At 43.9% G+C, this 24,918-nt stretch overlaps 1 protein-coding gene across 1 annotated transcript in view; it reads right to left on the minus strand.

Annotated features, from left to right (window-relative positions):
• Positions 1–11,121, minus strand: part of efna3b (ephrin-A3b) — a 64,714-nt gene extending 53,593 nt beyond the window's left edge. Inside the window, exons 1-2 of the mRNA XM_084358388.1 lie at positions 10,744–11,121; positions 10,312–10,527 (exon numbers count right to left, since the gene is read on the minus strand). Of these exons, the coding sequence (XP_084214514.1) occupies positions 10,312–10,421 (110 nt within the window). The 5' untranslated portion in view covers positions 10,422–10,527; positions 10,744–11,121. The remainder of the gene's footprint in view (positions 1–10,311; positions 10,528–10,743) is intronic.
• Between the last annotated feature and the right edge of the window lie 13,797 nt (positions 11,122–24,918).

Consider the following 24,918-nt stretch of genomic DNA (forward strand, 5'->3'; position numbering starts at 1 on the left):
AGACAATCATCTACGATACATCACGATGTCTGTGTAACTAAAGAGGAAAAAATATCCCTAAAAAGGCAAAAAAAAAAAAGCAGGGCGCATGTAATAAATCACTGCGCTGTGGTGACAAATGAAATGAAACAACATAGAAAAGAGTGCATAGAGTCTTTGCTTAGTGCCTATCTTACTCACAGCAGCTGAGTGGGATCATTCAGGAGGAAGGATACTAACTATGCCTTGATAAGATCTGTATAAATTCCAACTGTGTAAATTAAGTTTACAGAAGTTTAAACCACATAGTCATGAAGTAGAGACTCTGCTAAGTCAAATCATCAGGGGAATCTGTTTAGAGCACCTGCATGTTTTTTTTAAAAACATCGATATTTGGCACCAGTGGCGATACGATATATTGCTGTATCGATATTTTGTCCCGGCCCGACTCCAGGTTATGCAGAACAGTGAACACAGACAACCAAACGTCTTACAACCACCAGTGGAGAAGCCAGTATTGATGTGTTTGAGTCTGTGAGAGCTTCAGTGTGTCTAACTGCAAACAAAAGTCATTTAACTGCAGTATAAAATTGATCTGTTTAACTGTTTGAATGTGATGAGATCGAAAACAGTCTGGTGTTTACGTGTGCCGATCCATTTAACTGGAACAGCTGTGTGACATTAATATATCATACATCCGTCCTTTCAGCACCAATCCATTCAGCAATATCTCTTTGATCGGCTGTTTGATCAGCTCCCTGAAGATGGATATCTGTCATCTGTTCAGTGCAGTAGTTGCGGTTATTGTGTTGTGGTGCTCAAGCAGCTTGATAAGAACGTATGCTTACTCCTGCTGGAAGCAATGAAGGGGAGAAGGTTAAACCAAGAAGGCCATTTTGGTGATGGTACTTTACGATGCGTAACCGTTAACACGCATTTAGATCAGGATGGTTCCATTTTTCTTCTGGTTAATGAAAAGGATAAAACTTCCCCTCTGCAACCAATTGAAATCTTAATTGGTTTTCGGCCTGTTTATTCAGACTGAGGTGTTTATATGGAGATTTATATCGTGAAGGGGAGATGGCGAGCACAAGGGGGCCGATTAGGTGATGATCCTTTACTGCCCCCGCCCAAACCCGAACCTGTTACCAAGCATTTACGTCAAGATGGTAAAATTTTTCTGTCGGTTTATGAAAAGATTAAAACTTCCCCTTTGCAACCAATTGATATCTTAATTTTTATTCTGTTCTGGCTTTTATTTTGATTATAATAGGGGTATTAACCTCCATGTAAGGGTAGCAATTGACAGGTATGGGATGTGCATCTGTTTGTGTACAATCATTTGAAGCTTCTTATTTATATTCTGAGTCAACGACAGGAAACAACAGAGGACAGGTAGCTTGTTTATCAAATGTACTCTCAAAAGAGGAGAAGCCTCATAAATCACGTCAAAAAAGTCAAGTTTGACATTTTGAGAGTACAGAAAGGTTGGGAAGAAGCTATGTGACACAGAGAGGGTGGAACGGATGAATATAAAGGCTACAGAAAATAACATATTGTATTTACAGGCGGCACACAAGTAGCCACATTTTTCAGTTTTTTGTTGAGGACCGGAGTAAAGTCACTCTGACTCAAATACATCAAGGAACTGCTGCTGCCGCCAACATGAAAGCGACTGGCACAGTTAAGGAGTGAGCATGGACAGTTGTGGGAATGGAAAATAAACTGCGCCACATTTGGAGCTCACCCCATTTTCACACCTGTGCACACCTGGCCTGAACACAGGTGTGGCTGTCAGCCTGTCGCTTTCGGAAAAGTTACAATAATTGGCCAACTCGGGCCCGTCTTGTCCAAACACCTGAGAGGAGCTTTTCATCATTTTTAGAACGTCCAAGCAGCACTTTTTAGAGCGTGCAGCCGCCTTAACACGAAGAACAGCAAGAGGAGCAATCGCTCACATTCTTCGTCACACCTGATTTAGGCTGCCCAATCGAACTCATGGTGATAGCAGGTGTAAACTGACGAAAAGAAAACTCCACACAAGAACCACACCTGGAGACAGTATACACCAAGCATTGATTAGGAAACCAGTCCTAATTGTTCCAACAGTCTCACAGTGACTAGACAGATATACTGAGATAGAGATATTTGTTCATCCTTTCAGGCAGAGAGATAAAAGCACGTTATCAGCGTTTTTAACAGAGAAAAGTCATCCTGTCTGCTACAGGATTTAGTTGAGCTGCAGCTGCTCCGAGCTGTTAGAGGGCCCCAGCAGGTGGCAAACGATATGATAAGCATGCATGCACACTTCGGCAGATGTGGGTATTAAATACAGAACATTTGATTTAAAACAACATGCACTGAGAGATATTCAAAGATAGTGACGGGATTCAAATGTGCTGTGATTAATTCTGTGTAGGTATTATACTGTGATAGTGATATGAAACTACATATGATCGTAGATTGTGGATATCTTCATATTGCAATATGGCATAACTGTTGTCCTTTTCTGGTTTTAAAGGCTGCATGCATTACAGTAGTATTGTCAACTATATCGATATATCGATACATACCGATTCTAAATATATGAGAGAGTTTCAGTACTTATTTACTACAGTATCGATACACTGATACCAGCTGTGCCTTCTCTCTCTCTTTTCTCTCTGACAGTGAGTTAAAGGCCTAATCTAAAGAGGAAAACAGACGTTTCTAAAAGAGTGTGATAGTCGATGTTTACTACAGTCATTCTGCTGCTCTTCTTCAACCCAACAAAGGAAAAGTTGTGTCTTGTTGTCAGGTTATAGCCTAATTATATTTATCTTTTAATAAAAATATAAAATTGTATGCCCTCAGTTTCGCAACAATTCTTCCCCCTGGTATTGAAAAACTGTCAAATTTTTACAAGGGATTGTATCGACGTTAGAAATTCCAGTCTCATGACAACACTACATTATAGTAAAGTGATGTAATTTTCTAAACTACGTACCAATATCCCATCATCCCTTCAATGCTTCAATACAGAGGTTCAAAAAAGAGCAAAATCCAAGGTACTCTGCTGGCAAGAAGCTTAAGAAGCCTTTATTAAAATGGATATTTTATACTGAAATCCTTAAAAACATGACAATGCATGCTAAAAATGAGCTGTGTAGCAACCCACACGTAGCGGTACAAACAGCCTTCTTCCCTCGCTGCTGTGTTGCCTACCAAAGAGCACCTTTATCACATTTTGTTTGAACTTCCGGAGCACTCGAGACTTTTTCTTTCTATCAGTATCGAGGTATTTGATTTGCAGTCCTAGTATACGAAGTGCTTTTGAAGACATTTCAAAATATCGGTATGTTATGTGTCTCGATAAAGCCTAAAAATATCACAATATTATTTTTAGGCCATACAGTGATATACAGAGCTAGATCCAAACATGCCATTCATGCTTTACGTAAAACAAATACAGCAATCACATGGGACATAACAACCACGCATGCACTGTTTGAACCTCAAAGCTCCAACACCACATATCTTCCCAGCGCTGGACGTGATGAAGGAAAAAAAAACAAATATCTTGTGTACATTGATGGCTTGCTGTGATTTGTCACTGTCATGAATCATATAAATCACTGGTCCAAGCACTGATAAGGACACATACCAAGTAAATCCATATCACATTATCAACACACACTGGTTCTGCATTCATTATCCTTGATGTTTCAGCCAAATGACACAAAGACGTGCGCTGATCACGAAAACAGGCTGAAAGCAGTGTAAAAAAAATCACAGACATAATTTAAACCAATGCTCATTCACATTTGAGCTCTTTTGCACAACATGCAAATTATTTCTGTTTTTTACATTTATCAGTCCAAGAAAATTTTACTTACTCATACCTAAAGTATATTTGGGTGCTCCATCCAAATAGATTAACTCCCACTCAAACATATCATTTTGCTTCTCTGTATTTATTATTTCTTGTATTTGAGTACCGACTGAAAAGCCTGCAAGAGCACAGCATTCATGTGCACTTCTTGGCTTGTGAATTCACCACAGCCCGCCACACAACGCCTCCACCTCCCTTGAGTCTGACTACCAAAAATAAATTCTTAACCTGTGGGAAAGACTGGCAGTGATTCTGTTTTCCGGATTTTATTTTTCCTGCTGACAGTTATTTTATCTGCACATCTGGCTGTTGTGAGAAATCCACATTGAAACAAGTAAAAAACGTCTTTTCCTTGTTATGTTTTCGCTGGAAAATTCATTTACAAAACACCTTAAATTGTACTCTGAGGTAGGAGTGTTTTTGGACTAGAGTACAGTTGGGAAATGGCCGATCCAATATTGGCACGTCGTACTGAAGCAATGTCACTGACCCACATACCGAATCCAGATGACTGATCTTTTTTCTCAATTTTAAAATGTCCTGTAGACTGAAGCCAGAAATGAAATAGCCTGTGATTTTCTCTATATTCACCATTAAAACACAACATTAAAGTAAGGATAGCTCTTTAATGGCACAAGCTCCTCTTCCGCCATGTTGGGAGCTGTAACTCACATTGCATTGTTTGCAAAACATCACCCATGGAAGAGAAACTTGAAATCCAATCTACACATCCATCTAGGTGGCTACATCACTCCATTGGTATCACCTCAGGGTAGATTGTGGACCTTCAAGATCGACCACTATCTAATATAAGCAACAAAACACAGACAGCCCTTAAATTCAAATAAATTGCTCTGGTTGTAATCGATTTTTGTTAACTGCTCGTTTACTACAGCCTCGTGAAATCTAAACATGTAATCCAACAATAATATTCTTAATAATAGTAATAATAATGAATAATATTCGAGATAGAACAGCTCTGGTATCTTTGTCGGTGTCAGTAGATATCCAAATTCAGCTATCGCAACTGAAAAGAAAGTCGATCGGTGCATCTCTATTCTCGCCAGCCATTCAGAGCGATTTCTAGCACTGACTCTGAAAGGCTTGATAAACACAGCCTGCTAAGCGTCTCTGCAAACCACTGAGCAACCGGCACGGAATAAGCAGTCACTTAAATCAATACCAATCCTGGACAGGCATTTATACCTCTAAGACCCTCACTTTGTGTCAGGCTTGATCAGAACTGCTCAACCAGCTCTGTCTCCTCTATAAGTTTGTTCTTAGCAGAATTGCATCCCTAAAGTTCCTAAGACCACGCTTCCTTTGAATCCGAACCATTACAGTGACCAGTTACCGTTTGATTCGAGGCTGAGCAAGCCCGAACGCTGAACATCAATACTCCATTTTCACAGCAATGCTTCCGATTAGTCGATCATGTAAGCGAGACAGCGTTTGAGGAAATGAAAGAGCCAATCAAGAGATGTAGAAAAACAGGGTGGGCTCGATATTTCAGGCTTGTCTTTTTCTAAAGATCAATGTGCGTGTTTTATGTTGGTGTGTTTGTAAATTTCGAGGATCTACACGGAGGTGTGTTTGAGGAGTCTTTGGTGAAAATCTCAAAGTGTATAAGAGGAGAGGGGAAGTGTGGCGAGAGGAAAAGAAAAGAAAAGAAAAGAAAAGAAAAGAAAAGAAAAGAAAAGCGGGGGTGAGGTGAGCTGAGGTGAGGGAAAAACCAGACCTCAAAGAAAAGCACTGGAAAGATTTAGTCCAAGTTCATTTGACAGAGAAAGAGTCTCGCAACAGTCACATTAAAACTCACAGCTCCCAAAATACCACCTCCCCAAGAGTGCTTCCCCATCAGGCAATTGGAGGATGAGAGAGGAACAGAGAGGTGTGAGCACACTCCTGAAATCTAGCTCATCCCCAAAGAGGGAAAAAAAAAAAAAACACAGAGAGAGGACGTGAAAATAGTTCATTTCTTTACCTCCTTTCTTGCTCATGTCCCTTATTACTCGGCTCACTTACCAGACAGCACACGTCCAATCAGAAAAAATTATTTACTCCTACGCACGCAAATAGACTGAGAGAGAGAGAGAGAGAGAGAGAGAGAGAGAGAGAGACCACTGGATCTTATTATGCAAACAGTAGTCATCCATCACACAGGTGTTCCCTATTGCTTTTAATTAATGACGTCTCTGTGCGAGCGTCTGCACGCCACACACACACTTTCACACCCACACATCGCGACACAAACCAGATATCCATTCACCTGGACGCCATGTGGCCTTATTACTTGTTACTAATGAACAGTGTGTCTATATAACCGTCATGATGATCACTGAGCCTGTGTGTGTGTGTGTGTGTGTGAGAGGCTCAATTTTACACGTGCGTAAACAGCCATCGCAGTGGTGGCTGACAATATGTAGCGGCGGCGCGAACGTCTATGATGGATGGGATGTACGCACACACACACACGCAGACACACACAGGCGGGCCGTGCGCCTTGTGATAGTGAGTGAGTAATACTCTCCTTTGTGCACATATTCATAAATGTAAATGTTGTTGTCCTAAGTGGGGCTGGGAGACAGATAGGTTTGTGTTGCTGTCAAGGGGATGGTTGATTGGCCTGCTTAATCCTCTCGTCTGTGTCTGCGTTTCCCTCTCTCTCATCCACACACACACACACACACACACTTGGGCCTGTGTTATGGCGTCTACTGTGAGAACTCAGCGTGTGGATCAGGGCACTGGCCAAGCATTATTATCATTATTATGATGACCCTCTTCCCCCTGCTTTATTATAATTCAGCACAAAATCCATCTGTATTCTTCCTGACTCCCTCTCTCTTCTTACCAGTCCCATAGTATTTCTCTCTCACTCTCTTCTCATATTCTTGCATTATTTCTCTCCCGCCCTGCGTGACGTGTCTCTGCACACTCTGACGAGCTGGATGAATATAAAACAAGTTCCAACTCGGCATCGATTACCCCAAATACGCATGTGCATTCAAATGAGAGGCAGATTCTGCTTGCGATAGCTGGCTACAGTCCAGTGGCATGCGTTGAGGTGACAGTGTCATTGCTACACACACACACACGCAAGGCTGCTGTCTAGAATTGCTTATGTTTATTTATTTGCAACCTAATCGCTTCCGAAATATACAACGGATAAATTAAGAGATATCACCAGATATCTATTATGCAAACCAGTTAAGTGCTGCGTTATTAGATTACACACATACACATGTGTATGCACGCACACACACTCGCAGCGGTGGTTAATTGCCAGGTGGTGGAAGATAATGTGTGATTTAACGGACTGATGGATTTGTTTTTGTTTCGGTCACCCATCAATGAACAGAGACATCTGTAACGGGGCAAACACGTGCGCACACACAAGAACGCACACCGTCATACACACATCCATGCCCAGGGATATCAGTGACAAGTGACTGATAGGCAGTGGCGACAGCCTTTGTGCAAGACGCACACGCAGGAAATGATCCATCTTCTCGAAGTTAGAAAAAAGTACACAACGGGGACGTGTGTGTGTTTGTGTGTATGCACGTAAGCATAGATAAATGTGAGCATGTGCAGTTACAAGCATGCGTGCGTGCATGTGCACGTGCATGTGTGCGTGTGTGTGTGTGTGAGAAGGAGTTAATCCTTGGTAACAGTCTCAGCCTGTCTCCTGTGGTTGATGAGTGGCTCGGGGTCAGAAGCTGGTTGAGAAACTGCAGGGTCCTGAGGCTTTACAATGTGTTTACCACTCAAACTGACAGCTATACTACAGCTTATTATTGGCCTTCTAAACCTCCACACAGCAGTGCGAGTTAGAGAAACTCCAGAGAGGCCGATTTGCCAACGGCTAGAGAAAACGCCAGCCAACCCCTACAAATGCTGGATGTTGTGTTGTTGAGTGCAGAGATTAAAATAAATGCAGGAAATGGGATCTGAGCGGTTGAAAAATGGGCTCAGAAGTGTATGAAAGAGTAGATTAGAGAGGTTATCCTGCAGTGTATCTGTCTTTTGTGTGCCACTGTCCATGCCCCCTTTGTCTCCTAATTCAATAAGTAGGCTGAATTGAAAAAGTTATCCCCACTCACTGCTCACACGTCGTCACTGTGAGTGTGTGCACTGGGAAAGAGAGAGAGGAAGATGGGAAGATCAGGGATGAGGCAGGTCCACCGAGATGCAGTGTTCTTTAATTAACCACCGTCTTTTATAAAAGACACACACACTAAGACTCACACGGCAGGGGCTAAGAATATTCTGCCGCTGGGATGAAAACCGTATTGGCAGTGAACGTGTGGAGAGGCAGAGGAGAGACTGCGGGGCTCTGCAGTACTAAGGGCCTGGACAGTCAGGTTAAAGGTTAGGCTGCTCCAGACTGCTTCAGTCCTCCCACTGCTTTGTGAGAAAAATCAACTGCTGCCTTTTTTTTTTTTACTTCACAGCAAACAGTCTGAATAAAAAAAGCAGAAAAGCGTCTACGAAACCACTTAATTAAGTATACATTTCATCAAGGTTGAAACTACTCCTGTAACATCAGCTGATTATACCGAGGTCCCGGGTTCACGTCTGCCTCTTCCCTTTATGCCTTTAAGCACTTTATCCACATTTTTACCTAAATCAACTTCTGTCTCTGATATGATAACCGAAGGTGGAATTTCATTAGCATTTATTATCAAATTATTACACAGCGAGAAAAAAAAAAAGTACAGAAATTGAAAATGAGGCCTCTCCACACGGAGTGCTGCAGAAAAATATCGGCTCAAATGCAATACCAGCAAATGTGCATGCAATATTAGCGCGGAAACAATTTTCTCACATTCAGGAAAACTAATACTGTTTACCAGAAACAATAACCTTATGTTTTCCGCTCATATTACGTTACGCAGTACTTCATGTATTGTAATTCTGTTGTGTCTGAGCCATAAATTCACTTGCCTCTCACAGTTTTATTCCTCGCTGTAAACTAAAATCATCGGCCTGGAGTTACTGTCGTCGGACAGAATCATTGATCGTCCGCCTGCAAAAACAACAGAGTATTTTCTGGGATTTCATATTGTTTTACGTCTTTAATAAGCGCGGTCATAAAATGTGAGTCGCTGTGTATCTGGTGCTCATCTTAGGAGCCCAGTAAATTCTGCTGAGGAGGTAAATACCACAAACTGAGATGTCTTGAGACGACGCCTGGTTGCTGATATATAGCTTACACGTAGACAGGATTCACTGCAAGATGGAGAGCGGAAAGGAAGGTGTGTGTTAGTGTGTGACATGCGCCGTTGTGCACCTAAAAATTTGGCTCGATCGTTGCACTATCGTACAAACATTTAAACGCATGCGATCACACTACGACTCGAAAATCAGCCATTATTTCATTCAAATCTGGCTTTTCGCTTGCACATTAACAACCTTTCTCTGCATATTTTGGACAGGAGGGGAAGCGACTGTGAATTTAACAAATGAGGTTTGGATGTTGCACAGCTAGCAAAGCATCAACTTGCAAGGTTTTTACTGTGAATTGTGTGAAGAGAGATAAGGCTACAGTGTGCTGCTGCAGACTGACGCTACATTCTTGAGGATCCGGCAGCAGAGCCATGGACTCTCGAGGACAGTATCAGAGAGGCAGCTCTCAAAAAAGGAAAAAAAAAAAAGAAGAGCGAGAGAAGAGAGAGAGGCGAAAAAGGAGCCTTTTTCACTTCTTGAATCGAGATAGGGGCGAGGAGCGAGGGATTAGGAGGATAACAAAAAGGCCAACGGACTGAGTGTAAACAAGAAAGGGGGTTAGAGAGGGATAGAAGGAGAGAGCAAGTTGGAGAGGGAGCGGGAAGGAGAGATTGAATAGTGACACTGCTGCAACACAATGGGGTCAGGATGAAGAAGTGCTCCTAATTGAACCAGATAGAGGAGAAGACAGAGAAAGACTGAGAGAGAGGAGAGCCACATGACGGGGAGAGGAGGAGAGAATCACACGTGAGTTTCCTCCACCCTGCACGGCCGAAAGGTGGAGGAAAAAGGACCGGGACTGAGGCACAGGCAATAAAAATGTCCGGCTAAGGTGTTAAAAAGGATGATTTGAAGCCACCTTGACTTCACAGTAGGGGTCTGACAGAGAAGTCTGAGAGTAAGAAAAAAAATAGCTTGAGAGAAAAATCGGAGGCCTGTTTGGGTAGTTTTTGTGGATTTCTTTCACTTTGAAGAAACACAGGATGAGGGACGGTGGCTGCTACAACCCTGATGAAGCATTAGAGACACAATCAAGCAAAGCTCTGAACAGCAATAAACCACTGACAGATGCAAAGAGTGATGGTGTGAACCTGAAAGCCAAAGGAGTGCAAATCAGGACAATTCCCTTCCTTTTTTTCTTTTTTCTTTTTTCTTTAACCAGGTAGATCACACATACACACACACACACAGAGATGCACAGATGCACAGAGGAGTAGTGGGGGCCTTACTGTATGTTGGAGCTGTTCCAGTAAACGGAATGCCTGTTGGCTGACACCTGGACCAGGTCCGCCCAGGTGAGACTCGTTAGCACCCAGAGAGACAGCGCTACCAGAGCCATGCTCCCGGCTCCTCTCTCGGCCTCCGGTCCCCCTTCGGTCTCTCCGGCCACTCTCTCGGTCCCTTCACCCCACCAAACAACGCGACTCAAACATCCCAGCAAATGCCTGACAGACGAGAAGAGGAGGGGGGAAACAAAAGCTTCATGCATGCATACAAAAGGTTTCACAGACTCTGGTTAATAACTGTTAGAAAACTCATAAACCCCCCACCCCATAAACCAGCGAACCCCCTTTCCTTTCCTTTCCCCTCCCCAACAAATCCTTCAAACAAGAGAGGGGGGGGGGGGTCCTTAAGAGCTGCGCCCGGTCCTCTCTTCTCACCGGGAACTGCTGCTTCTGAGCCCGCCAGAGGAGTGTGGGAGGCCGGTGTCGGGTCCAAGCGGGAGGTCGGTCCTCCTCCGGGCATGAAACGGTCCAGTCCGTTTAGGGAAAAGAGTTGTGGCGTGAAAAGGCTTACAGAAAAAATAATATTAAGCAAGTCCTCTTCTTTTATAAACTATCTGCGTGCTGCTGCAGTTTCCTCTTTTTTTTTCTTCTTCTTCTTCTTCTTCTTCTTCTTCTTCCTCCGAGAGATTCAAAGCACGCGGAGCTCTGTAATCGCTGCGAACAATTCAACCAGCCAGTTTCATTAGGTCTTCAAGACTCTATCCGACAACCATCGTTTACGGTGAGCAGCCTGCCCACCCGTCTCTCCTCCTCTCTCCTCCTCTCTCTCTCTCCTCCTCTCTCTCTCTCCTCCTCTCTCTCTCTCCTCCTCTCTCTCTCTCCTCCTCTCTCTCTCTCCTCCTCTCTCTGTTTGGTAGGCAGCGCTCGTGCACTCCGTGGCTCCGCCCCCCGCGAGCGACAAAAGCGCATTCCTCCAATATTGTGGCGAAGTCTCAGCACATCAGGCATCACTGCGACTCCTCTCTCTCCCTCTGTCTCTCTCTCCCTCTGTCTCTCTCTCTCTCTGTCTCTCTCTCTCTCTTGTCAACTATTCGACCTCCACTGTGGTGTAAAAGTAGAGAGCTTTGAATCCGTCTGCAGCCACCATCTGCAGTCTATATTTCAGCCACACACACACACACTTTTACATTTTTATTAAAAAACCCAAAAATACAATCACACTCACACACACACATACACGTGCATCCTCCTGGCTGGGATCCCCAGACACTGTAAGTCAGTGTAGTATACAGCAGTATTATCATGAAGCCTACAAGCCTCTGAAGCAGCTGAAGGCTAACACGATCAGATGTTAGCAGTTAGCATTTAACTGTGAATCTGGAAATCCTTTAGCATTTTTTTGCACATCCGCTTCCCCCGCTCAAAGTCTAAATGCCTGAAATAAAGTCGGTACGACATACAACACATCATCAAATGTCCCGCGGTTGGATTATAAGGCGCTTACGTGTCTGGCTAAATGAGACTAAAGGAGTTGTCAAGGACATTAAACATCGTCACACCGAACACGGAGACTCATCTACTCACAAGTCCGTCTTTACAGGCGACAACTTACAACTTGTAGGAGGATCAATTCATAGAAAATAGTATATTAATGTATAGTAATTGTTTAGTAAAACTCTTTGCAGGGGTGCGATGAAGTCATGCAACCGCTCTGTAGTCTATTAACATTAGCTTTTAATTGAATTTTTTTAATTTACACTTTGAAAATCACAAAAGTGGTGTTCAACCGTAAGTATTATAAATGTAAGCTTATTTTAGGCGATAATCCAAAATCCATTTAAAAATCTCATAGGCTTTTTGTCAAGTGAACCAGGGCAATGCTAACTTCCAGGTTAGCCTAGAAAAATCCGTCATCACTACACGACTCTACACTGTTACTCGCCTTACTATTTTGTTTCCAGGATTATGCATCAATTTATTAGAAAAGGAGAAGTTGAATACGGGAAAAAGCTCACCAATCTGGTAAAGAGTTAGCAAGCGAGCAAGCTCTGTAGCTACAGAGACAGTAGGCTTCTTCATTTATGTCACCTGGTTGAATTTTAATCAAAAAACACATTTTTCAAAAACAAGTTACACACTTAATAATGTGTCACAGGGTGTCACATATTTTTCACAAGAAGTCAGGACATCTCCAACTGTTGTTGTGGCGACAAAACTGGTATTTTAAGTCAAACTATGATGTTTTCCTAACCCTAACCAAGTGCTTTTTGTGCCTCAACCTAACTTGAGCATAAGCACAGCGATGTGACAAGAGAGAAATAAAAAAATGTGACCTAAAGAAACAAAGTTTTAACTTATATGTGCTCCTGCAGCGATGCACTTTACTATCATGCATTCTGCCGATTGAAGTGTCAAGTTTTCATTGTGAATTGCATAAATTACATTTCAGATCCAAAGCAATTAAGTCATAATATAGCCCCTTGTCATGCAGGTGTGATGTGTATTCCTGTAGCTCTGTCCTGCGGAGACGTGATAAAATGTTCAGTCATTTGCCCCCCTCTGTCACCTCCACTGCCACAAACTGTGCGTCTGAGGTGTGTCTGTGCGAGACAGAGGAACAGGCCAGACAGGCAAAGCGACAGGAGGAGGGAGTGAGAAAAAGAGAGAGATACCAGATAAGAGAAAGATTGTTACAGTTTTCTTGCCGCCTGCTGGGAATGAGTTGGTTAAGGAGAAGTCAGGATGATTTATTGGGGCAAAAAAAGGAGGGAAATAGGGAGAAGGAGAGCAAGAAAGAGAGAGAGATGAGATGCCATCGGGGAATCCCTCTGTCTTCTCCAGTCCTTCCAGCCCTCTCACGAGCTGTCCATTCAATCCCTCCCCCTCTCTCTCTTCTTCCTCTTCTCCTCACCTCATTCTCCCATTTCCAATGCAAACTTTTTCTCCACTCTGCGCTCCTAGAAACCTGCCTCTGCTATTTTGCCTCTGTCTTTTGTTAGCTTTGTCTCTGGTGGTCTACCTGTCTCCTCTGCCTCTGCCTCTCCCTCCATCTCTCTCTCTCCGTTGTAGCAGACATGCAGCTTTTTAATGAGCACTCCTCCTTTGCCTCGTCTCTGTGCTCCTCTGTCCATCATTTCTCCTCAGTCTCTCCTTGTTGTATCTCTGTTTATCACTACGCCGCATCATGTTGTATCACAGCAGCACAGTCAAACACCTGGTGTCGTTAAAAATACATGCCAATATGCGTATATGCCTTCTCTTAAGTACAAACATTCACACTCCCTCTTTCTGCCATTAAGGGATGGGTCACCAAAACTACAAAAATACATATTTGATGATGAAGCACTCGTGGTGTCCATGGAGATTTAGATTAGTGTCTCTGAAACGTCTGCTGTCATCCCAATAAAATCCCATAACTGGAATTTCACTTTTGGTGGTCACAACATTAAAAGAGAGTTAGATGAGAAGATCACAAGTCACAAGGCTGCCAAGCAGGCGACCGCAGTTCGACTCTGTGAAGAGATTTCCATCCTTTTTTGTGGCAACCAAAGCTGTTTTTCACGGGAAGGCAGACCACAGTTTGTTTGTTTTTTTCTTTAAGGAGACCTTGGGACATTTCCAGTCGTTTTGTTGCTGTTTTAAAGCCAAACCGTGATGTTTTCCTAACTCTAACCAAGTGGCTTTTGTGCCAAAACCTAACCAGACCACAAGCAAAGGCACTGAAACAAACGTGAAGTAGCAACATAAAGAAAGAAGTAGTAGTAGAAACAACAACAACTAACATTTATTCTGCCGATTGGGTGACAAGTCCAGGACATCATGCGTCCATTCAAAGAAAACAGTCCAACACACAACCTTCATAAAACTGCAACATGCTGTTCATACACTTCACACATTTCCTTTAAAAGAAACCTCACTTTTCAGAATCACCAGAGAGACTTTATAAGAAATGAGCAAGACGGTTCCCTCCTGACCTTGGGAACACATATCTTTGATAAAAAATAAAAAATGGTCCAAATCAAGGTTCACTTAACAGCTTTTTCATGGGGCTTTCAACCATATCCTGTTGTCTTTTTTTTTTTTTAGCAAATAAAACTTGCTTAGGTGTCATCTTGCGGCCTTGGAGACCACTAAGTGCAACTAAACATTTTCATTGGCCGCGCCGGTGCAGCTGAAATGTAGCAGTTTATTTTTTAAGCGATTTAGATTGTCCCAGTTTCTTGTTGCTCATAATTCGAATGAAGAAAAAGCTGTGTTTGCACCTTTATTCCTGTTAATAATCATTTACATAATGTGTTACGAAATTAAACTAAGTCGGGTGCACCAGTGCAACCAGTATGAAAAGTTTCTCTGCAGCTCCACGTAGACTATTTGTAATTAGATGATGTGAGGACACGAAGGCCATGTAATCTGGTCAAAAGCTCCAGATTAAGCTAGAGTGGTAACATGTTATGACACCTATACACAACTGTTTACAGCGTGCTCTGTGGGTGGTCCAGAACAACAACGATACTGTTTGTGTTGGTTTATAAAAATGTCTTTATCTTTCATTATTTTTGACAGTTGTCTCAAAGCCTCTTGAAATGAGACCACAACTCTCTGCACGGCCACATTCCCCTAGAATTAAGTGAGGAAATGCCCTTTAGGTGAACCCTTCAATCCCAGCCTATAGAGCGTGGATGATTGACTGTACGGAGGCCACAGGAGGTTGGTTGTAAATATACCACGCGTCTACATTTTAAAGGAAACTGTAAATCAGGCGCGAGAAGAGAAATTTGGAAATCGAGCGCCAACGGAAGCGGGAATTCTGCACTTTTTTTTTTGAATAACAAAACATTTCTCGCTCTTGCATTTTCTTTGAAACAGACGCTGACATTTTCTGTTTCAGCAAACGCCCCTGTCAATTCTAATCATCCAGGTTGGATTTTCCAGGCGTGGGCTGCGGTGCTATTGGATTACTTTTGTATTGGGGTTATTATGAGAAACGACCTCGGGGCTGACTGCATGCGGTGACACTGAGGCTCTTATGACATTTCCAACACAGAGCCGGCCAGCAACACATCTGTCAAGTGCTCCTTTCTGCAACCTCGAAATCTAATCGGAGCTTTCTCATTGCACTGATAATTGGATATTAGGCCCCAGCAGGACTCACATCCCTCTCAGGGGCCCCCGGGAAGTAAACAACACACATATGAATCCAACAGGACCCTTGTATGTACATGAGCATCACGTGAACATACAGTAAACACTTCATATATTTTGTACACTTGTATGTGTGCTGCATTTCAATGGCATTCTTGAACTGGGAGTCTCTTTCTCACTCCGCCTCCCGCTCGCTGTGTCTTGGCCTGCTTCGCTGTTCACTGTTGTGTTAGTAAATTGTACTGACACTCCCCCCGCCTCCTCTCGCTCCCTCACCACCTCTGCTGCTCTCCCTCCCTCCCTGTCCCTCTCTCACCCGACTGACTGACACGAATTTTCAATCTCTCTGTTTACCTTTCACTGCTGTGCCTAAAACAACACTGGTACGGGCTAAGAGCAAGGAGGGGACTGGTGGTGGAGGGGGGAGGGGGTGGAGATGGAGATGGAGCTGAGTACGACAGAGCGAGGATGGAGGAGGATGAGGAGGAGAGGTGGCACAAAGATCGGATGGGAGTAGGAGAACGGCGAAGAAGGGGTGGGGGGTGAGGGAGGCGGGGGGGATGCAAAAAAGAGGTGCAAAAAGAGAGAACAGGGCTTTCTCTGTGTTTTGGTTGGAGGGGAATCCAAGGGGGAATGAGGAGAGAGAAGGAGTGAGGGGTTAAGGGAAGGAGAAGAGGAGCTGATACTTTTGAACAGTCACGCAAAGTGAGCCAGCGGAGGGGACGCAGGGGAGGAGAGAGGAGGGAGGAGGGGAGGGAGGGAGGAAAAGGAAATGAAAGGGTGGAAGAGAATGTAAGTCAGAGTTGGGAGAAAGAGTTAGATGGGGCACAGAACATTAGGAGTGCAATGAGATATAGAGAGTGAGGGGAGAGAGAGAGATTTATAGAGGTGCAGAAAGAGGGAGAGGACAGCAAGAGTGATGTGTGGAGAGAGAGAGAGGTTTTTTTTTTTTTTTTTAAGGAGACGGCAGGGATGGAGGGAGAGAGGGAGGAGAGGGCGTGCGTGGAGAGAGAGAAAGAGAGAGAGCTCAGAATAGATACGCTCTCAACAGCATGAAATATTGAACGAAGGAGACCGAACACAAGGAGGGGCGAGGAAAATGGAGGGACTGATAAAGACAAATACAATCGTTTTGTGTTGTGTGTGTGTGTGTGTGTGTGTGTGTGTGTGTGTGTGTGTGTGTGTGTGTGTGTGTGAGTGTGTGTTTGTTTTGGAGACAGAGGAAGAAGATGAGAGAGAAGAAGAGTAGGTGACAGGAATATGAAGAATAGTTGCTAGTGGCTGGAGACTCACACACACACACACACACACACACACACACACACACTTACACACTCTGACACACAAACTCACGTTGCTTTGAGTTCAGATTACCGCCATGTGTGGAGGAGATGGAGCGGAATTTGGTGGTGTTGAAAATATCACACTGCAGAATACGTTTCATCACTACTTGCACCGTCCCGGCACACACTCACACTCACACTCACACTCACACTCACACTCACACTCACACACACGCACACACACACCACCACCACCACCACCACCACCACCAGCAGCAGCACCACCCCCTCCTTTGATCTCACTTCTCACTGATCTTCTCTCCTTCCATGTCAAATATTTAGGCTGCATTTGGCAGGTTTGACGAAAATTACCATGGAGAAATGATTTTATTTATTTAACTTCCACATCAGAAGTCAGTGTCAGTGTAGCTGCGAGAGGATGATCCCAAATTCTCAACGAGAGGAGACCGGCACTGGTCCAAAAAGCCTGGAATCTGCTGAGTTTCCCATTTTCTGACATTATTTTTAATGCGGTGAACCTCTGCTGATAGATTTCTGAGGAAATGACATTAGCGGTTTGTTTGGAAAAGTTTAGATGGCGTTAGAAGACACTTTGTGACATTCGCACACACAAACCCACGCTCAAGGTGATGAGTCAACACTCCCTCTGCCTCCTATTAAAGCGTCAAGGTGATTTTTTTATGTCTCTTTATGAAAAAATAAATATATTTCGTAATTAATTCCAGCTGTGCAGCCCTGCAGGGAACCATCATCTCCAGATGAGCCTGAAAGGTGGATCATTTAAACAATAGTATTGATATATCTGACTAGCATCACACACCAAGAATGACACACAACTGCAAACCCCCTCACTATCACACTACAGACAAAGACCTGTATTTACTCAATCTGCATTTTTTTAACCAAAGATCTTGACATAAATCAGATAGAGCGCATCAGTGAAGGGAGAGATGAGTTTACAGTGACTGAAGAGGAAAGAAAATGAGGAAGAAGCAGGGCCGCAGTAATAACTGTGGGTGCACTGGGCTATAAAGACACTCAACACACTCGGCTTACATTCTGACTGGCAAAATTGAGTTTACACGTCGTTTTGAAAATAATTAAAGTCTTTGTTTTAAGTGCATAAATACAAAATAATGGCCAGATGAAAGATGACGGCAATTTCTAAAAGAAATAAATGACTAAATTAATGAGCAGTACATACAGTTAATTTGCTCACAGAGGTAATTATTCACCTACTAAAAATAACTGACATCATTTCATAGTTCATACTTTTAATTTGCCACTACAATGCCATTAATAACATCTGTTTAGTAGAACAAAAGAGTCCTCTCCGCCATGTAAACAAGGAAATGTGATAGATGCAGCGCAAACACACACACGGGTGCGGAAAAAAACACCTCCAACATAAAGTATATAAGTTAGGTGAGACAGTTTGCTAATGACTTGAACGCTCAGCATGTAACTTCTGCCACGAGGGCTCTCTCAGTCAGAAAGGGTTATGTCTCGCAAAAAGATGATGCAGACAGGCGAGTCAGGTTAAGAAACAAAAAGTGAGCTTTAATTACGTGAGCTATCGTACGAAAATCTGAATCCAGGCGACAACACTGACGAAACAGCCTGGGGAAAATCCAAAAGGCTAAAGACACAAACCAGGATAAACTTGGGGAACACAGACGAGGGCAGAGAACATGAGGAGCAAACGCAGAGACACCAGGAACTAAACAGGACTGGAGAAGAGAGAACGCAGGAGACGCAGGACTGACGTCGTGAAACAGACGGACTGATAAAGAGTGAGGGGAAAACTCAGGCTTACATCCAGGAAACATTTCAACTGTAAACCAAAACCACAACAAAAAGACAGAGTAGTGAAATAGTGTGTCATCATGAGAGTTGTTAAATTAGTTTCTTACCTGTCTGGTAGAAAACATGCAGGTCTCTGTCCCTCTGCCCAAGTTTGTCCCGAAGCTCTTTCCATCTTGGAAATGCCACCTTCATTTTACCTCTCCTCTTGTCCCGCAATCTTCTTGGGTCATTTGGTTCACCTTTCAAAGCTTTAAACGGCCTCGCCCCAAATTACATAAAAGATTCATTGACCCCCCGTGTGTCTGGGCGTTCCCTAAGATTGGCGGATGCAGCTCTGCCGGTTGTTCCAAAAACCCTGGCTGGTGGCTAGAGGTGACCGGGCCTTTGCAGTCAGAGCCCCCAGACTGTTGAAGTCTGTTGAAATCAGGTAGGTTACATCACCAGCATCTTTTACATCTCCTCTTCAAACCTTTTTTATAGGAAACACTTATGTATTCTGGATTAAATTACTGGGTTTTATGAGCTAACTCTTGCCATGTAGCATATTTAACCTTACATCCTACAATGTTTTATAATCCTTGTGTTGTTTTATGTATTAAATCTTTATCAGCTGTTCTATATCTGTTGTTTCTTTCTTTTCTTTTCATCCAAAACACTTTGTAAATTAAGTAGATGCAAACATGTGTCCAACTCAAAGATAAAAAGAACGTACAGTGTTAAAACATTTATTAAATGTGCATATTACCATTAAACTGTAGCAGACATAAGATTGTTGTTATCTGTAGTTTGATAAGTTTTCCCCTGGAGTGAAATTTGTTGACCTGGCTCATGAAACCAATCAGTGACTCCACCTGTCATGTGGATATTAGCCACTCCCATCAGGATAGATATGTTTAATCACAGAATAAAGTCAATTAGATCTTTTAATACTTAAATAGTGAGTCAAAGTCAGCTGGGCTTGCTCAGCATCTTGTGCACGCCACAGGGCATAATAGGATGTTAATTGCTTAATTATGCAGTACACCTGTATTTGGAGGATCTTTGGTATGTTTCTACTCATTTATTCCGGTTCTTATTTCATTTTGTACAAATTACAGAACTGACAAGAATGTAAAAAAAAAGTTTAGGCCAATTAAGTATACAGTCATAGCAATGTGTGCATTTGTGTGTGTGTGTGTACAAGCGAGTGTCTGCATGTGCACCGCTGCAAGCTTGTGTATAAGAGTTGTAGGGCTTTGGGGCTATTTAGACAAATGTTCCTGACGCCTCATATATCACAAGTCTCAGTACTGTATTAGCCCCCGTGAGTGTGCTTCTGCAGACAGCACAGAAACACGGAAGACAGCAGGTATACGCACACACGGACAGACTAACACACGCACGCACACACACACACAAGAACCTCCCCTCCCCCTACGGATGCACCGACAAACACACATGGAAAAGGAACAGGTGCAGGTTGAAAAAGCCAGCTGCCACCCGTTCTTTGTAACATCTACATTTCATCAGCCACAGCAGCAGCGGCGGCGGCAGCAGCACAGGTGACGCCGAGCCCAGTGGGCACCGAGATTAGGAGAGTGGGAAGAGGTTTAACTTACACTGTCATCTAAGGTCAGATTTGCATTTTCCTTTTATTGTTAAAGGTTAGGTATTCCAGTGGCTAAGCTGATCTGAGATCAATGCCTAAAGGGACCTTCCTCCCTCTAGGACAGCTCCTCAGAGCTCCTGGTGGTGACATCATATCTGTGCAGGAAGTTGAAAGGACGGCGGGGAGATTTTTTTGCCCATTTGGACCATCATTGGTTGCCAGTCGGTGTCCTCTGCGCCTGTATCTCTGCCGCTCGCCGTCTCTCTTCTTGCTTTCTTTCCCTCTCGCCTGTAGCTCCCTCTTTGTCATTCTATCTCAATCCCCTTATTTCTGTCTCCAGCGCTATCTCTGTCGCCCTAATGCTCCCGGCTTCCTCCTCCGTCGCTCTATCTCTATTTGCCGCTTGCTCTGGGGCCTCCCTCTCTTCCCTCTGCTCGGCCGCTGTGAGGTTGTGCTGTCAGGTGACACCCCGGTAGATTAACCTCTGACCCCCAGCAGGAGGTGGGACCGATCGAGTTGTAATTGCTATCAATGTCGCGTGTGCGGGTGGGTGGAGGTTGTGCGTTTGTGTGTGTGTGGGTGCGTCTTTGCTCCATTCGGGCAGCATGATGGCTATCTGGGCCAGCAAATTTAAAGGGTGAAATGCATTCTGGGTCGTGATGGTGCGTTATGGGTGTAAGTGGGTCTTTGGTGTCCATACCAAAAGAGGATGAGAAACCATTTCTGCTGCTCTCAGCAAACTGGAGCTTACTGCTGTGTGCAGAGCATCCATATACACAAACATGTTAACACACACACACACATAGAACACAAGACAGAAATACAAAGTTTTGTTGTTGTTGTTTTTTTGAATGGCACCTGATTTGTGCAACAGCGAGCGCTAAGGGCCTCCTTCTGCAGCTCTTCTGATTGGGTTTGTGTGCATGGGTACCCATGTGTGCAGAATATTGACGACTGTGTGTGTGTGTGTGTGTGTGTGTGTGTGTGTGTGTGTGAGCGCCACGCGTGTGTCTGTGCGAAGATGGGGTGCTGTGAAACAGAGGCTCTGACTCCCAGCAGTCTTTTGTCACACTGACTGACTGCTGAAAGGCTGAAAGCAGGAAAGCCATTTCAAACTGCGGGGCTAAATGGTGGCAGGTACTCCGATCCATCCGTGGCTCGCTACAATAACACAATACAGACCAGTCATCAGCTGCCCTGTCATCTCCATCTGAAAATGCACTTCACACAGCTCCCTCCGTCTCTCCACCTCCTCCGACTGCCATTCAAACACTTGTGTAACTGTCCCCTAAACCCAATTGGCCCTCATATAGTTGAAGCACAGCCAGATTTAGCGAAAATCATTTGCGTGGCTCCTTTCCTGCCACGTGTCGCCCTCAATTTGTTTAGAGCCGCTGCTGAAATATATTGGCGTGTTGTTTTGGAGGTGGTCGGGGGTGTCACTTGGCTGTAATGTATGATTAACTTGGAGTAGGCGCGTATTTCTGGTGGCGTCGCTGCTACTTCTTGAGCCTATTGATGAAATTAATGGCCGGAATGACTAAATGGGCCGTCACAATACAAGGCTCTGGAGACTCGCAGGGGTGGGCAGGCTTTTACGCCGGCCAAGCGCTAACACAGTCAGCTGCAAAAGAGGCAGAGCAGGAAAAAAAAATGTTTCTTTTCCAAGGTGAGGCAGGAAGATAACAGAGGGAGAGAGACATCAGATGGCAGAAGAATGCATAAAGGATGGGGAGAAAGGGGGGATAAAAGCGAGCGTGAGGCACGGAGGGAGAGAGAGAGATAGTGAGTAAGTAAAAGCAGGTCTGGTCCAGGTGGGGTTCAGACAGTCAGTATGTTATTTTAGGAGGGCAGAGGGAGGGAGGGAGGGCGAGAGAAAGGGATGGATGGAGGGAGGGGAAGATGAATGTAGTTAATTAAGATGAGCAGGCGGAGGAGACAGTGTGGAATTACACAAACACTAATTAGAGTCTTCGTTAGGGGGCACGAAACGAGAGCAGCGCATCCATCATTGCAACCCTCCATCCCTCTTTTCTGCCGCCTTCCTTACCTCTGTTCTCTCCTCACTGCTCTTGCTTTTGCATGGCAACCATATTTCCTCTACCCGCTGCCCCCGCCATCTCCAGCCCTCCTCTGCCACTTTTCATCCCACACCTTCCTCCCTCCATCTCCATCTCCATCTCCATCTCCATCTCCATCTTCCCCCCTTTTGCCTTCTCAATTTTCCCAATCGATCCCATCAGCAGTTAACTAAATAGGCGCAATTTAACATCTGGAATCAGAGCGACCTGCTCTCTCCTCCAGCCTTCACTTTGATTTCTATTCTTTGTTGTCACATCATTCCTTCTTTTTTTACCACTGCTCCGGGAAGGGTTTCATCTCCACCCCCACTTCCCTGTTACGTGCTGACAAACACACACACACATTAACTGTACCATGTCAGCACTATTTTTATTGTCTCTCCAAGCCGGTCAATGCCTCCTCTAGTCTTGCCGCTCCTCCTACATACAGTACACACAGCACTGTAAACTACTTACCTCTTCTTATCCTGCTTTCTCCCTTCTTCTCTCGCTTTTCTTTTTTAACACACACAGGCTCTGAGCACTACTGTTGTCCTCTTTATCGTTTCTCTGTCCTCCTCTGGCTCATCCCTCATTCCCCTGCTCTAACTGAGGAGCAGATCAGCCTGTCACTGTTGGCGTCTGCACCACTCTCCCCTCATGAGACCACAGGGATGGAGGGAATAATGAGGGATGCTTTTGGATGGAGCTGAGGGTGGCCCATGCCAGTTCTTGTTTTTGGCACTCGTATACGTGCACGCAGCGTGAAGCAAAATAATATCATACGCACTGTGAAGTCACAATGCAAATGATGATACAATGATACCTCAAATGACTTTACAAGTTCAGCCTGTCATCTACACATCTGGTTTGTTTACGTAGATTTACTACTTTCCAGGAAGCTGCGGGTTTCAGTTTTCACTCCACAACTTGGAGAGGTGAAGTTATTTTTGTAGCCATTTTGTTTGTTTAGTAAAGGGGCAATATGTAAATGGACTTCTATTTGAGCTAACTAGCTACAGGTAGCAGCAGTTAGCGGTTACTCTGGTGAGATGCTGCCTCCTAGGCTATTTGTTATGAGCATCAATTTGACAGGTGGCCAATTCTTACATATTGCACCTTTAACTACTTAAAGTAAAAACAATTTCAATTTCGAGAACAGGAACAGAATGATTCCTTATTTTTATTTGACCGTTGTCTCTCCACTGTAACTGATCCCCCTTTTGACCAGCCCCCACTCTTTTCTTTCATCCTGACCACTATGAAGGCAGGCTCAGGCAACACATTCATCAGGCAGCCACCACCACCGCAGACTGGATCTTTATGTGGTGCATGTGCAAAAGAGCTCAGTGCTCGCACAGCGAGACCATCGTGATGGATAAACCTCCCTAATCTCAGGTTGAGGAAGAATACATGGCCACACTTAAGCAAATACACGACACTGAAGCTCCACCGATAACAGCTACGCTTTTACTTGTGAGCTATGAAAGAGTAAATACTTAAGTCAAAGGCTGCACATGTAATAAAAACGACAAATGAGCACACATTTGACAAAATGTCTGTTGAACATACGATAAGGCATTAAAAACAGAACATTGCCTTTCATATTTACAATAAAAGAAACACGTGCAGATCAGAACAGCACATATATGAGAACACATACTGTATACAGAAGAAAGTGTAGAGACGCAACATATACGTAAGTGTACCCACATAGGCTTAGTTAAAGTTGGATAGCAGTATTTAGGGCCAACTAATTAAGGCTGAAGGCTGATGAGAAAAGCCTCTCAAATTTAGGTGGGAAGACGATTCAAAAGAAGAGGAGCTTGGTGAGAGAAGGTCCGTCCACCTACTGATGTTTTGTGTGTTTTAGGAATACTGAGGAGACCAGCATGTTGAGATCTTAGAGCCCTGGCAGGTATTTAAGGGGGAATTAGAGTTGGTGGTGCAAGTCTGTGTAATATTTTGTAAGTTAAAAGTAAAATCTATAAGTCTGAAATACACTCGACTGCAAAGAAGAACGCAAATCTGAGATGCTGATATAGAGGAACAAACGAGCACCACTTCAATGTGAACCGGCAGCTTGCAAAGCTTCAACACTGCTTGTTGCTGTGTGTAACTCCTGTATAACTTTGAAATGGATACAGGATTAGAAATGACTGACACAACTGCTTTCAGATCTTTTTTCTTCAATTAACATAATGTTTTTATCACCTTATATTATGTTTTTTTTGGGGGGGGGGGGATATCATGCCTTTATTAGAGAGTCGACAGTAGAGAGATGACAGAAAATGGGGGGAAGGGGAGAGATATGAGATTTCAGATTAAGAGGGCTGATTCAGTATGGTTGGTATCACCCTGCGAAAGCCAGTGATCAAGGCTGTCCGACCTGGCTTCTTCGGTCAAGTGACTGATAACACTTGGAGTGTTGCTTTGCCCACTGGCAAAGGTCAAAGCCACCAGAGTCTAGAAGCTAGCGGAGCTTATCACAAGCTCCTTGGCTTAATCAGGCGTTGGCACACTCTGCAAACAGTTGTCAACATAGAAACTCTGCTCACAGACTGTCAAAGATCTTCATCGGCAGAGCTCGACATCTTGACGTGCTTCTGAAGCACAAAACTGAGGACATGGCTCAGGGTTTGTTTTTCATCGCATTGTGTTTCATCGCCAGATTTCCACATGCTGGGTCAAAATGGACTCTTTCTTTACG

Source organism: Pagrus pagrus, assembly GCF_965226575.1.
Source record: "Pagrus pagrus genome assembly, chromosome: 7".
In the NCBI taxonomy this organism is placed as follows: Eukaryota; Metazoa; Chordata; class Actinopteri; order Spariformes; family Sparidae; genus Pagrus; species Pagrus pagrus.